Raw genomic sequence first — 15,211 nt, forward strand, 5'->3', positions numbered from 1 at the left:
TAAAAGGGTGATTGATCACTGGGAGAAATGACGCGGTGTTTGCTTTTAGCCATTTCACCTTTGCAGAAGCTTCGAGCATAGCAAATCATGGCATGCTTCTTCCTCTCTTGTCACCTCCGGCCCATTATACAGAATGCGGAGCATTGAGCAGGCCAACACTGACAGACCCAGGGCAAGGTCTGCCAGGAAGGGGAGGCCTCCAGAGACATCCTCAGAGGACTCCTGGAAGCAAGAAACAAACAGCATCTTCAATTAGTTGTTGATCTCTGTGCCCTGCTCCACAGTGTCAGCATGATCAGACAATGCTAAATATAGACGTCTAATAGATTCCAGAGCTTGTGCTCATTTTTACCTGAGCTCTGACAGTGCACGAAAAGCCCCACATGGCTTTATCTGGAGTGTTGTGCTCACGTCCACTTCGCATCTCAAAAGAAAATGTAACTGTGTCTCCTTCAACCTAAAACAAAATATCAAAAAATTGTAGCACTTTAAAACTGCCTCTGAAATATGTAATCATCTTTATATGCCTGTGCAAGAAAGCTCTCTTTACCTTGACCAGGTCTTTAGGCCATCCAGTGCCTAAAACACTGCGACTTCCATACCCGAGAGTGTTGCCTCCGTATTCAGTTACTTTACGACTGTTGGTGTTGGGACCAGCGTAGATAACCAACTAAAATATCAGGGAATACACTTGTTGAAGAAAACTACCTGCATGACATTTCTATGCTTGTAATTTATTTGAAACCTACAAAGAATTACAGCCATTGGGCACACAGTTGTCTTTTACCTTGTCATAGTCATACTGCGAGGAGCAGCGAGTATCAAAGCGAAGGTACAGGCAGCGGGCTCCTGGGATGTGCACCGTCTCTTTGAACTTGTAATTGTCCCTCACAGGGTGCACTGTCTCCACTGTTTTCCCAGCAGCCCAGGGGGCAGGGATCTTCAGACCGGTCAGGAAACCTGGTTCCTCACGTTCATCCAGAATTCTAACATCAGGGACACAAGTGAACCATCAGTTATACAAAGTTGTTGTAATACCAACACTATACCTTTTATTAAGGTTTGCTTTTTTTTTCCGATTGTAATAAAAGTTATATTTCAGGGAGTAAACAATTTCACCATTCTTTGTGGTAGATTTCTGGAAAACTTACTTGTCATCAGCCGTACATGCCTTCGGTCCCTGCCCCAATGCACCACTGATAGGTAGAGATTCTTCCGTGAAGAGTGGTGACTGTGTCTTTAACAAGAGGGCAGTCTGAAAATATAAAGTAAAATCACCTTAAGGATACCGGTTTGGCTTTTTAAAAGAATAATATTTGATATAGAGTAAAGTTTTTCTTGTCTCGAACCTGGCTGGTGTAGAGAACCAGTTGTACCAGCTGAGGCATGAGTGCATCTGCCAGGGTTAGTGTTTGCAGGTTAGGATGCATTAGAGATGTGAGCAACACTGGCAGGAGGTGCCCGAGCATCGTGGCCTTGGTAACCTGTTCCAAACCTTTCAATCTGAAGAAGGGAAAACATTAAAGGTTCAGGTGATTGTCACCAGCGGTATGACAAGGCAATAGAAAAAAAACGAAAACAAAAAAAAAACATATTTCCATAAATACAATTACACTTGGTATTATTTATGTTATGGAGCATGTGGCCTCACTTACTGAGGTTAAACTAAATATTGTTTTAATAACAAATGGGAGCCAACTAGAAGAAAAATCATGTCTGTTTGTGGTTTCTTGATACTGCAGTTGACACCACAGATTAGCCTCAAAGGATTGCTTATGTAATATTACATAATGAATTAGCATTCATTATATAGATAGATAAATATATAGACATAACATAAAGGTCAACTACTGTGGAGCGCAGACATAGTTTAAAAAAGGTTAACTCAAAGGCTCACCTGGTTTCTCTGTCAGCGATGTCGCTGTTGATCAGAGCTGTAGTCACCTGCTGCAGGGTCTCCAGCACTTCATCACATCCCACCAGGATTTTTGTTGCGAGGGAAAGGATGCTGGTTTGCAGTTCCTGAGGACCACACACAGAATAGGCCCACACTTACGTAACACAAGCACCAAAATTGTAAAGGATTATATTCACATATTGCTGATAGTGAACATGCATTATTCATATGGCAACAGTGTGAAAATATATTCATCAACACAAATTAATCAAATACATTTTTAACATGTTGCCACTGAACGTGATTAGAGACATATACTGAACAAAGTAGTACCCTTGATAAACTTTCATGTCTAGATGCTGCATTTATTTGGTTGATGACTCAATTTAGGACATCATAAGCAGAATCGACATGCAGAGTTAGGGGTATTTAAAGGGGATGTTTACCTGTACCTTCATTGTTTCCCCTTGTAGGGAGCTATCACTGTCATCACCATCATCTGGACGAATAAGTATGGTATTGCTAAGGAGATGGTTTTGAACAGCCATGAGGTAGCGGAGACTAGGTGAGACCACCTGCAGGAGGAAAAAAAAACACATTTGGTTGTTGGGAACAAATCAAAGTGCCCGATCTTGTTCATTAAGGGCTGCATCTAAATTTCGCTGAGATGATTTTCATACGGGCACAGTGGAGAGCAGCTTCTGAAAGTCATCTCGAGCAACAGTCTGACATTTGGTGATGAGTAAGCAGGATTCCCGGACCACGGTCTTGAGGATGCAATGCAGCAGCTCATCACTAAGCCTGTTTAAAAAAACAAATAAAAAATCAATCATTTTAAATTGATGTGAACAAAAGCTAATCATTCAGTTTTGTTTCACTAAAATGTGATATTGTTAGACAGAGTTGCCAGGCACCTGTAGTGATCATCTTCCTCACTCCCAAATCTGTTCTTCTGCAGTTGGTCTGCCAGGTTGGTGAGGATGACATCTCGAAGTTGAGATAGGCCACTGTTTCTCTCACCTGAGTATTACACAACAGCTGCTATACATAACTGCTACATAACAAATAATAACAGAAGTACATAACTGTTATTAAATTATATACATACATATACATATATTTCCATCACTAACCTTCAGTTAGAACAAGCTTCAGCAGTTTGCTGAGTTCAGCCTCTCCTTGATATAAAGTATTCAAGCCTGAGCTACAAAAGCAGAGGAGACATGAAGACTCAAATGTATATTATTGTAATCACGCCATGCATTGATTATACAGTGCTTTCAACAAAGTTTCTGATTTACCTAATGGCCAAGCAGACTTCTCTCTGAATCTCTGAACCAATCTGATCCACTGGAGCCATCAGCAGCTGCCATAGAAGCAAACCTGAACGACGCACACTCTCCCTATTCTGCTCTGACTGAGGATTAAAAAACCTAAAAACAACCTGGAAAGGAAAAACAATGAATAAAATACTAAATAAATCATATAATGGCTAACTCATCGGATGAAAACGTCCTCTGGATAATTCTGGAACTAACCTGAAACACCACCAAGATGCAGCGGATGATGCAGGTATCTCCATTGACCATGGCCTTCTCCATAATGTCACAGATGCTGCTGAAGTGGCGAGCCTCGATGGGGTGCTGTTTGCCCAACAGGGCTCCGAGAGGCAAACTGTTGCTGCTTGCGGCCAGCAGGTTGAGCTGGTGGATACACATAGCACCTACATGATGAAGTAGCTGGTTGATCACCTCTCCAGTGGCGACAGTTTCCTCTGCAAGAGAACAGGTTTTGTAGATTATAATTTTTTTTTACCTCACCAGATGAAAATGAAAAGACTCCCCCATGATTTCAGTGTGGGTTTGTGCCTACCTTTGGGTTCTTTAATGACATGGCTGACACCAAGCCTATGGCAAACATGATGAAAAGCCTGGTTGCCGGGGTTGCACCACTGATCGATGTAGTCGCTGGAGCAAGTCCATATCAAGTTGTTCAGTGCATCATAACAGGCGCCTTTGAAATCAAAAATCACAGAAATAAATGTCAGTCATGTGTGGCACCCACTCAAGAGCTCAAAAGTATACCAATAAAATCTGAAAGACGTTGTGCTTACCTAGCCCTGCCACCTGGGCGCCCCTGCCAAGAGAACTGCCAGGAGCATCAATGAGGTCTGCTCGGCTGCTGAACTGTCCATCAGCCAGGTTAAACACCAAGCTTGAGGCTAAAACTGAACACAAATATAAACAGTCACTTAAAGTTAAATCATATCTGACCTTTAGGTAGAAAGCAACAAGAGCCCATTTCTTGTAAACTAAAATGTTACTGACAATTAAGCTGTAAAAGGTTTGCTGCCATTTGGAAATGCAATATGCATTTAGACAGAATGTGAAGCGGGTGTGATTAGTTGTAATTGGTAGCACTTTATAAATTTCTAGTTTTGATTGTTCCAAAAAAAGAGTCAGCAGTGTGCCTGGTGGTGGATAAGATGGATTAACTCAACACAGTGAGCATGCGTCAGTGTTTGTGTGTGCTCTTACTTTTTAGCGAGGACAGGCTGCTCGTCCCTCCAAACAGGGAGCGTGTGGCAGAACTCCCAGATACACCGGGAGGTGAGACCAGCATTACTAGATAGGTTCCACATACATACATCGGGGTCTTTCTCAGGGTTTTTAGAGGGAGACCACAGCTAGTGTTGACAGCTACAAAATAAACAAGAGATCATTATCATAGCTTCCACTTCTCGAAAAAAGAAAAAAAAAAGCACACGAAAGGAATTTAGGATCTTTTTTGTGATTAAAATTGGTTCAATCCTCACCAGTCTGTTCCTCTTTGACCGTGTTGGTGATTGCAGAGCCTGTAAGAGCAGCCAATGTGGCAGAATGGGAGGCCCGGAAGCGAGACATTCGACTCAAGAGAAGTTCATTCAAGCACTTGGAAGACTCGCCTTCTTTGCGAGTGAGTATAACCCTCTCCTGGAAGATGTCTGCAACGCACAAACCTGTCTGTGTCTGCAAAGAGATGAAGGCAATGAAAACATCAAAGAGGGACATGGGCAGGACTAAAGCTGTCGACACTATATGAAATAGCATATAGAACTCACCGACAGTTGAAAGACATCCATGAAAACAGAGTGACCTTTTTGTGTTTTCTCGTTGAGACTGGCTGGGGACCAGACCCAATACAAATAGGTTCCATCTGAGCAGAGGTGCAGTGTGGTCATGCTGCTGCCCACAGGGAAATGATGGGCTGGCATGGGCACAATCTGGCACACCTGAGGAAAAGACAATAATTATTAGATGGTAATTGCTACAATATTCATTTCAACAGATCCGTTTGAACAAAACTGAACTGAACTGAACTCAAGAAAACTGACAAACCCAGAGAAAACCCACACAGAGAAATAATGCAAACTTTGTAATGTCCCAACCAAACAAGCTGAGAAAAGAGCTGTGATTGGAAATGAATGACAAACAGAATGATCCGAAATCAAATTTAAAGTAGGGAAACAAAAGTAGACATTACCTGGAGGGTGAAGGGGTCTATGACCTGGCACAGCTGATGGGGCTTGGCATCAAAAGAGGAAGGACGGTGAAGGAGGCGACCGCTGCTAAATACCACCCAGCCAGGCTCCAGTTCTTCATTTCGACAATACACAAAACCTCTACACACACACACACACACACACACACACGCAACCAATGCATACATTTGAATGATCAAAAATGTCTTTGTTTAACAATGTTTTTCTCTCACACTAGCTTGAAATTAGGGGAACGTGTTGCCTCCTTTGCCACTTTTACAAACTAAAGAAGACAAGAACGTTAAGATTTCTTTTTCTCAATAGTGCAAATTTGAAGTTTATAAATAAATAGAAAGAAATTTGCCTGCATCGTTCCCTTTCTTATTTTCAGTGTCTTTCAGTGCTCCTTCACTCTTAGTTCCTGCGTTTCTCTGAATGGTGCAGATGAAGAGATACAGACTTGAAGTGGTGTCACATTACCTCAGTGTCCCATGTAAACCAGAGCCCAGCTTGCTGAGTCCTCTCCCAGAGGAGTTGGTGGTATACAGATATAGACCATCTGTGGCTAGACAGCGCCCCAGGTCAGTGTCTGCAAGAGAAACACCCAAAAAATAAAACATTCAGGTGGAGGTCAGAGAGAGAAACACCAATGACAAATGAATGACATGTTGGGGCAGAGATCAAAAAAGGACAGCAGGACAGCAAAAATGCTATTGATTAAATTGGGTGTAAACGGATGCATCCAAAATTCTTCTTTGTCTTATGCAGTTTATGCTGATTGATTTTCTGCTTCTCGATGAGGTCAGCTGATCAGCTGCATAAGGACGAAATACCACTTCCATCCTCTGCTTTATCTAGAAAATCATTTCAATTCACAGATGCTTTTTTTTGGATTCACTTCATCACAATGTGCATGTCTATGTAATGAAATTATTTATTTATTGAAGCATTATATTAATCCACTTGGGGCAATTTTGACTGAAGGACCCGTCAGTAGCAGTCACACAGAGCAGCGCTCAGGGTGGGGCAGGTGGGGACCGAGGGTCTTGTTCAGGGACGCATGGTGTAAATAGAGTTAAACACAAGATTCAAATTACCAGTATGTCAAGCACAATCTTTTTCAAAACCTGGTAATTATGAAGTTGCATCTACTGTTGACTATTATTTATTCATGTTTCGCACTAAAATAAAGATCCACATTTTGTTTTTGGTACCTTTACTCTCTGCTCCTCCAGCAGAATTATCAGGTGTGGGTAGCATGTCCTCAAAACCCCAGGACACACTGTGTTTGCCTCCTAGGAGGCAGGATGGAGAGCCTGGGCCACCTTCCAGGAGCAAAAGTCTAAAGAGAGACACGTTTTCATTTAGTTGAATAATTTAAAACACTAAATGCTGACTACATTTCAGGTAAATCAAAGTGTTTCCCCCGCACCTGTAGAGGACGTCTGACACCGGAAGCTGGCCCAAATCAGTTTGTTTCTGCAGCAGGTGAACCGTGTGGATGAAAGTTTTCAGAGATCCCCTGCAAGACAATTACTGATATTAGCCCAAGACTTGACATTGTGAAAGCTCATCCGTGAACTTTTGTGGAAGAGTACGAAGAATAACAACTTGGCTTGAATACTGAGAGGGTATCTGATGCATTATTCCAGTAATTAAAATGTAAAAACAATGACTCAAAATGAAAAAATATTTTTCATCAGAATGCAACACTGAGTTAATTTGCACCCCAACTCCCTGCAGGGTGTAACCAGCAACCTACTTATCGTTGTGCTGTGTTTACTGATTTGTCTCATCCGACACTGAGCCGACATAACCCAACACATTCATGTGATTCTGTATTCTGATGGAATACCTATGCAAACTAAGAATTACTGAAGAGCTACTCTGGCTGTTCCCCGAGGTGCAGCAGCTGGGGTTTGTCACAGCTTCAGAAAGGTTTTAACAGGGCACAAAAGGCAGTCATATCAGGTGGAACAAACACTTTACAGAGCAAAAAGACTGTCTCAATCCAGGGAATTGCTGCCAGGGATGGATGGATACACGGGTGACAGAAAACAGAAATGTGTCAGCCTGATTTCAGCGACATCTTACTGTGTAAACATCCTATCAACAGCTGATAATAAAGCACATGACAAAGCGGTCCATTTGCTCACCTAATCTCACTCACATTGTCAATAGACTAAGCTAACCAAACAGAGGTGAGGGGGAGTAAAGCTGATAGCCCTTTAATTAGCTGCCACAGTTGGTGAAAAGGCTCTGGGGCTGGATGGTTCCCCGCAACAAAGAGCTCTCAGCCTCAACACGAGGCTGAACAAAGAGTGGAGGGTTCTGGTTTTGACAAGTCAAGATCTGTTGTCACCAACAGAAGCCAGAGTTCAAGCTCAAATACAAAAAAGGGACTTTGCTATGGTGAAATACAAACTTTTTTTTTTAAACAAAATAGCATCTTTTGTTATTCTCTGATGATTTATTTATAATTTCTTGCAAAAGCAAAGCAGATGAAAGTTCATCAAACATTCTGCACTCTATATACAAATAATGTGCATTACTGTCTGACCCATGGATCTCACAAATGGCAGACGCCTACAGCGGTGTCAACATCTTTCTAATTTGATCATGTGAAATCGCCAAAGGACATATAGTTTACTGATATCTGATGATATCCAATGGTTAACGGACACTTTTACTGGACAAATGAATTCCGATCTTTCGTAGACTTTGGTAAGTTTGCCACCTTTACAATTTGACAGTTACTTTGTACCTTGCTGTAGTCATGTCTTCATTTAATTTATGTAAACAACTGCTGCCAGGATGCAGTGTAACCTCACTTTTTTGTGTCGCAAAAGTGATATCTTTCTGTTTTGTCATAGTGTTCTGTTTTCATATCTATTAGTATAGTTCTTATTATATAATACTATAATAATCATGATATACATTACCTACTTAAGTTTCATGACAAATGAAGACATGTACTACAGCTTCTGTCTGGTCCACACAGGACATCATTCAAGTAAGGTCAGAATATGAAAGTTGCATTTGTTAATTTTGTTTGTGCTGCTGGTCAAATAATAGAACAATTGAGGACAGACGGCGTGGACCATAGAAAATCTGACCTTGGGCCATGATTGTCGCTCGGGCCAGACACATCTGACATCAGACCAAATGCGTTTGAAGAAAGAATTACTTTGAAAGATCACTCAACGCTTAGCCTAACATGAAAGTTGTTAAAACTACAGGAAGCTCTGGTTATGACAAGTACAGTCAGATCTACAATCAGATCGCAAAGACTAGTGAAGACTGTTTATACCCATTGCTTTGAGAATATTGCCATATAACAGATTACTTAATATTGGCGTGAGTGCGTCTTCACTGGTTTTAGACAACAAATTAGACGTTTTTGTCACGTTGCGTTCTCAAATAAAACATTAACAGGAATTAACCACATGGTAACTTTATTTTCAAGGTGTATTCCAAGAGTAACTGACTTACTTGTAAATGCAGTTACCAATAAAATAAGTGTCCCTTTTCTGTTTTTGTTCTTCCCCAAGCCATTTCCTTTCCGTCTAAGTGAGTTCTCATTAATAAACCAACTGTGATGGGTTTTCTGTAAAGTGCTACTCGGATAAGTCCTTGTAAACAGTCAGTTGAACTAATTATTTCAATTAAGGATTTTTAAGATTAGCGTACGATGTGCAACAAGAAGAGAATGTGTGTCCTCACCTGGCACAGGCGAGAGCCACAAGTGCAGCAGCAGCATTTTCCCTCTGTCTGTGTGTGTGGAGGATCTGTGTCTGGGCCTGTCCTTGCGGCTGGCCTGACTCCTGGGCACCATCTTCCAGCCAGGAGCAAAGCAATCCCTCCAGCCCATTGAGGCAGTCAGCGGGCTCTTTGCTGAGGCTGAGTGGCTGGCAGTCCCGGAGGCAAGCAAGCAGTACCTCCGCCGTGACTCCGCACAGCGCCGGGTCACTGCGAGTTTGTGACTGCAAAAGGGGGAAGACCAAGAGCAGACCGACGCGGGAAGTGAAGGGCGCCTGCTCGGGTTGCTGGAGCAGACCTTGTCTTTTGAGCAGGGCCAGGGTCTCCTCGTCGGCTCCTCCGGTCCCTTCCCGCTCCTGCTGCTCCTCCAGGGCCAGTTGCCGCTGCGCTCCCCACAGCCCACGCAGAGCGTTGAGCCGGTACTCCAGCAGACGTGCGTACGCATTGCTCTGATTTCCACAAACGGCTCGCAGACGCTCGGCAAGTTCGACCGGGTTCTTTGTCTCAAATGTGAGAATCTGAAGGACAAATAGAAGAAAGAGAGTTAATGTAATAACATTTTACATTAACAACTCGCAGATTTATGAGTACTTTTTCAAGCAGACTTTTATGACATTGCACTATTAGAATCGTCCAACTTGGAGGAAAGAAATTACAAATGTCTTCTTGCTCTAAATGAGAAAAGTCCAAAGTTAAAAAAAAAACTGCTCTGCAGTTTGTGAACAAGGTGCATTATGGGTTCACAGTGCACACAGGCAGCAAATACTTAAATACAGAACTCAAATAGTTATTGCTTATAATACTTATGTTCTATCAGAAATCAGCAATACAGCAATACAGCAAAGTAAACTGCCATAATAAAATCTTGTCTCCACAGTTCCTTGGATTATGAAATAATAATCAGAGATAGCAGAGCACATTTGATATATCCTATCACAAGTGAAACAATGTGCCTCATGTGCACTTAGGCAGCATTTCAGATATTGATTACACTCTGACCTACGAATCATGGACTAGGAAAGAAAAATCCATTACACCATTTAGCAGGCCCAATTTGTATTGATTCAATTTCAGAAATGCTACTTATGTTACAGAAACCCTCCTTAGCTGGGATGCTGGGCCTTCTCCACCTTCTCTGTGCTCTGCAAAACACTGCCGCAAGTGGATAAAAATAGGCAGCTTCGCAACACCTACGGAAAGAGCTCTGTATGACCCAGTCGGTTATAGAGCCAAGCACGCACGGTCAGAAATGTGGCGAACCAGAGAACCAACAAGAATAAGGAAGAAAACCAATGGCGAGTTACAAATGACGCAAGGATGCTTTTTTAAAGCTATGTTTTGGAAAAAAATGTAACTTATTGTACAAATGATCCTGACGGCATCAAGCATGACTATAGATCACTCAACTTTAATTTAGGATTATCAAAAGGAATCACCTAAAGCTTTAATCAGTTATCCAAAAGAGTCTTGCCTCCATACAGTACACACCATCATCATTGAAGTTCAAGTCAAATTACAACTCGACAGTCATTGTGTATTAAAGCTGAAGAAGTTATTTACCTTAAACTGTCTTTTCATACAGTTTGAAAACAAATGTGTGTGCCTTATATTCTAGGGCACTGATCGTCACTGTGACAAGAACTATAAAGGAATATTACCTACAAACATTAAACTGATGAAAAAGCACAAAACAGCCGCCAATCCATCCCTGCTGAACTAAACAATAGAGCACTTAACAGCATGTGTCCAGTGAAATGCTGACGAGTGAATAGTAAAAGACTCTGCAGCTCTCATCTTATGAAAAACGTTGAGAGAATATGATATGTGGGATGACTCTTAACATGTAACCAATATGCAGCTGTTCTACTGATATTAAAACAAACATCAAGCTCATTTAAAAGACTTTGAAGGGCTGAGCAATGGATCAGTTGTCAATCCACAGGGAACACAAAACACTGGGACTGCAGAGGATACAGTTTGTGATCAATGCGGCTCAAATCAGTATGTGATGACTGAAGTGGAGACAGTCAGAAATCAAACCCTCGCTGTCAAGTCATTGTCCCCTGTTCCTGTCTAATATCAATCAACAGACATTAAACAGCATGTGATGTTCTCTCTTATATCAGGGTGGGACAGAAATATCAAATGGGTTCATACATGTACATTATTAACTGGAAGTTTCATCAGCATCAACACCAAGTCTGCCTCATCCAGTGAAACACACATCCGGTTATGTAGGTCTAACTTCAAAATAAAAGCCCCATAGTGGACAGAAATATCCTCAACCTGGTACTGTTGAAATACTCAGATTAAAAATAACTTGTGCGATCCCACCAACTCTGTGGAGATTAACAGAAGTGAAATACTACATGATTCACATGAAAAGGTACAGGTCATAACAACTAGTTATCATGCATGCGTCTGTGTATAGTAAAAATGGACAAGGATCATGACCACTTATGTTATTGACAGTTGTTGATCACATCACAGCAAATAAAGGTTTCAACACTGCACTTTGTACAAACATGTTGAGGTACCGATCTTCTAAACACACAAGTCAAAACACACAATTCACTTGTTGACATCCAAAACTAAATAGAACAGATATTTTCAAAGTGTAAGCCATTTGAAACAACATTCCAGCTGAAAAAAACACTTCTTTAGTTGAAGATGCTGAAAGGAATAGACAAGAAATAGCAGTGTAACATTAGTGTCTAATTAATTAGAGTATTGTAAAACTTCTGGTAAAACAATTTTTGCCATTTTCTGTCACAAATTGCTGTATTGATATTACTTAGCCTAACTAACCCTTCCTTTTTGTTGTTGTGCTCTTCTGTGAGGTTTATGGCAGTCAACTGTACTGAGAAATAGGAAAACAATAATAATCCAAAAAGATGGCTCCTCAAACATACATTTACACTTATTTTAATGGATTATTTATTTCATAGGGTATTCACTTGTTTTATGACACAGACAATGCAAGTGTAATTGCCTACCAATTCACTAAACACAGATAAAAGAAATCCTTTAAATGGTCAACATATCAAACATTGTTGGTGTCCAGCTGCTTGTTGCTTTAAGTAATAACTTAACTCCCAATTGATTCAGACCACTTAAATAAACATGCAACAATTCAAAGTGAAGTATTATATTAAATTTATGGTTTTCCAGCACGTATCTGGCTTCTTCTCACAATCCAAAAACCTCTTCATTGGATTATTCGATGTCTCTAAATTAAACGCAGATGTTTACTGGTGATCTTGTCCGTGGCCCAGGGGTGGGCCCTCCTGGTCATCAAGGGCCGCATTCCTGCACCGTTTCAATGTGCCATCACTTCAACACACGATAGTAATGATTGCCGTGTTATCAAGTTTCCTGCTTGAGCTTCATCACGATACATACATTCAATCCAGGTGTATTGGAGCAGGAGAATTTTGAAAACATGCAGGACTGCAACCCTCAAGGACCAGGAATGCCCACCCCTCTGATGTCTTGGTACTGCGCTCCCTTTCACTTAACCCTGGCTCAGGCTCCAGCACTACAGCTGGGCTTACACTAAAAGATTTTCACAGTCACAAACTAAAAACTGAAAGTCATTAGTAAATTTTAGGATTCCGTAGAGTATTGTTAAGTGTAAGATGGTGAACTGCACTGTTTTATATCAGTGTTAAAGTTGGCATAGAAGTTAGATTGACAGATAAACATGGAATAGGAACATATCTGAACAAACGGGTTGTAATTTAGAACAACACGAACGCATTTGTTTACATGGGCAAAGGAGTGTGAAATTTCCACATGCAACAAAAGAGCCAAGAGAAGTGCTGACATGCCTTTGTGTATTGCAGTTACACCATTTACATGTGCAACTTGTGTACATAATACAATTTGAAATTACACAGGAAAAGCATGAAGTTGCCATGTAAGTAAATGTATTCTAATCCTGTTGCTAAACGTTATTACTATTGGAACCCCTCATACGATCTCTGAATAAGAGGCTTGATAAAGTTCCTGATTCACTCATTGATTTGCTTTATGGAATCAGTGTGCTCATCCTGCCAGACCTTATGTGAGGATGACTCAGTTCTGACCACACTTCTGGTGAGGCTGTGGCTGCTGGACCATGGCTGCTCTTGTTTTGAAAGCTCCGTTATGAAGTGGGTCAATAAAGGCTGATTCTTGACAGTGAATCAATAATAAGCTGGGCAGGAAACTTGCAAACGCTGCCGTTAATACTGAAGGCACATTGTCTTCAAATAAACACACACAAAAAACAACCACCCCAGCCACACGTGTATCTGTGCCCGGCTTGGTGTGAGCGAGACGCGGCTTTTCACCCACCTCTTGCTCGGTGTCCCCCTGCTCCGATACTCCGATTTCACTGGGCAGTTCGGCCAGATCCGTGACCCGAATGAGCCCGTCGTGGAGGAAAATGGTCTCCTCCTTTACTGAAAGCCACTGGGACGAATCCACAGCCCCGGAGCCCATCGCTCTCTCCTCCGACAGGGATGCCAAAGGGGGCGAACATTAAAAATTTAGTGACAGAATGACAGAAACGCCCTAGCTAAGCTTTGCTAGCGAGCTACAATAACAGAAACCGTTGTTTGCAGCCGTTGTTTGCAGCGGCGCGAGCTGTCGGTGGTGTCGGCTAGCGGAACAATTTGTCTCACGGGCGACACGGGAGCTGCGAAAGGGCAGCAGCGGCAGGTCCTTCTTCACATTACATGGGGGCTCCCGCGGTGCTAACAGCGGCTGCTAGCCGTCTGGCTCGGTTAGCCGTAGCGGGGCTAACTCGCCGTATCGCCAGAACCGAGCAGGGTGGGCGTGACACCCCGGCTAAAGCCGTTATTGCGTCGCGCCGGTTGAACGACAGTCTTTCGATGACGCGGACTGGATCCGTAGTAATCTCATTTCACGGTTAGGACCCGGCTGCAGACAGCTCCGCTAGCGGCCCGGCCGCTGTGCCAGTGCCTGGGTAAGATAATGAGAGTCACCAAGCTGTCAGAGCGACGCCATGTTTCCAAGGCCAACGAGCTGCTCCCAGCATGCACTGCGGGCCATGTCAAAAATTCATGAGTGCATGTTTGTGAGCAACACCACCGCCAGGGGCGTGTGGGGGCAATCGGGCGGACCGGGGGCCGGGGCCCTCACTCAGGAGATATGAAATGTCCTTTCATAACTACTCTGGCTATTTTCTGGCTTTTTGTGGTTGTTTCCTCTTCGTCTGAAACTGTAGGGTCTGTTAGTCTGCTAGTTCACGTTCATTTTCAATCATTTTGCATCTCTTTATAGTATATTTTTTTGTGTCTTCTAAAACTTTCTAATGTTTATCTATTGTGGCGTTGCATTTCTTTAGGTTGTTTTAGACCTCTTTGTAGTTGTCTTGTGTGCTTTTGTTGTCATTTCTACGGTGACCCAGAAGGGCCGATCGCACAACAGCAGATGCCACAACACGTATATCTTTTTTTAAATTTATTTTATTTTATTAATTTCATTACCTTTGCGCCAACAAAGTTTGCCGGGAAGGTTATGATTTCATCTGCGTGTATTTATTTAATGCTATGTATGTATGTATGTATGGATGGATGGATGGATGGATGGATGGATGGATGGATGGATGGATGGATGGATGGATGGATGGATGGATGGATGGATGGATGGATGGATGGATGGAATTGCACTATTTCTTGTTTTCTGGTGACTTTTGTTTCATTGTTGAAACGTTTTGTCTATTAGTGGTAGTTTTGTGTGTTTTGTGGTAACCGTATAGTGCTTAGTGATCATTGATGATGTTCCCGTGGTTGTTCTGAGTCATTCTGGGCCCCAAGGTGCATTAAGTCTATTTAGTGGTCCTTCTATGACCACAGTTTATTGCAGTTAAGTAGAGGTTAGAAGTAGAAGTTACAATTACCTGCTTTTTACAATAAAGTACATCAAACCCCTCATGACATCTTTGAAATATTTAGACTACATAAGTGTGCTAATGCTGTACGTATATAAATAAACTTTAGGAATTCCATATACCAAGCACAAAAGGT

The 15,211-nt window shown here is 42.0% G+C and overlaps 1 protein-coding gene across 1 annotated transcript in view; it reads right to left on the bottom strand.

Annotated features, from left to right (window-relative positions):
- The window catches only part of hectd4 (HECT domain E3 ubiquitin protein ligase 4), a 37,146-nt gene extending 23,278 nt beyond the window's left edge, over positions 1 to 13,868 (bottom strand). The window contains exons 1-24 of the mRNA XM_080468365.1: positions 13,515 to 13,868; positions 9,141 to 9,694; positions 6,850 to 6,939; positions 6,632 to 6,759; positions 5,898 to 6,006; positions 5,420 to 5,558; positions 4,998 to 5,168; positions 4,713 to 4,905; positions 4,435 to 4,596; positions 4,011 to 4,124; positions 3,770 to 3,910; positions 3,436 to 3,671; positions 3,199 to 3,341; positions 3,031 to 3,101; positions 2,812 to 2,917; positions 2,578 to 2,698; positions 2,344 to 2,472; positions 1,898 to 2,022; positions 1,350 to 1,503; positions 1,152 to 1,255; positions 788 to 986; positions 551 to 670; positions 353 to 457; positions 59 to 222 (exon numbers count right to left, since the gene is read on the bottom strand). Coding sequence (XP_080324491.1) covers positions 59 to 222; positions 353 to 457; positions 551 to 670; positions 788 to 986; positions 1,152 to 1,255; positions 1,350 to 1,503; positions 1,898 to 2,022; positions 2,344 to 2,472; positions 2,578 to 2,698; positions 2,812 to 2,917; positions 3,031 to 3,101; positions 3,199 to 3,341; positions 3,436 to 3,671; positions 3,770 to 3,910; positions 4,011 to 4,124; positions 4,435 to 4,596; positions 4,713 to 4,905; positions 4,998 to 5,168; positions 5,420 to 5,558; positions 5,898 to 6,006; positions 6,632 to 6,759; positions 6,850 to 6,939; positions 9,141 to 9,694; positions 13,515 to 13,661 — 3,725 coding nt within the window. The 5' untranslated portion in view covers positions 13,662 to 13,868. The remainder of the gene's footprint in view (positions 1 to 58; positions 223 to 352; positions 458 to 550; positions 671 to 787; positions 987 to 1,151; positions 1,256 to 1,349; positions 1,504 to 1,897; positions 2,023 to 2,343; positions 2,473 to 2,577; positions 2,699 to 2,811; positions 2,918 to 3,030; positions 3,102 to 3,198; positions 3,342 to 3,435; positions 3,672 to 3,769; positions 3,911 to 4,010; positions 4,125 to 4,434; positions 4,597 to 4,712; positions 4,906 to 4,997; positions 5,169 to 5,419; positions 5,559 to 5,897; positions 6,007 to 6,631; positions 6,760 to 6,849; positions 6,940 to 9,140; positions 9,695 to 13,514) is intronic.
- Between the last annotated feature and the right edge of the window lie 1,343 nt (positions 13,869 to 15,211).

Source organism: Lipophrys pholis, assembly GCF_963383615.2.
Source record: "Lipophrys pholis genome assembly, chromosome: 7".
In the NCBI taxonomy this organism is placed as follows: Eukaryota; Metazoa; Chordata; class Actinopteri; order Blenniiformes; family Blenniidae; genus Lipophrys; species Lipophrys pholis.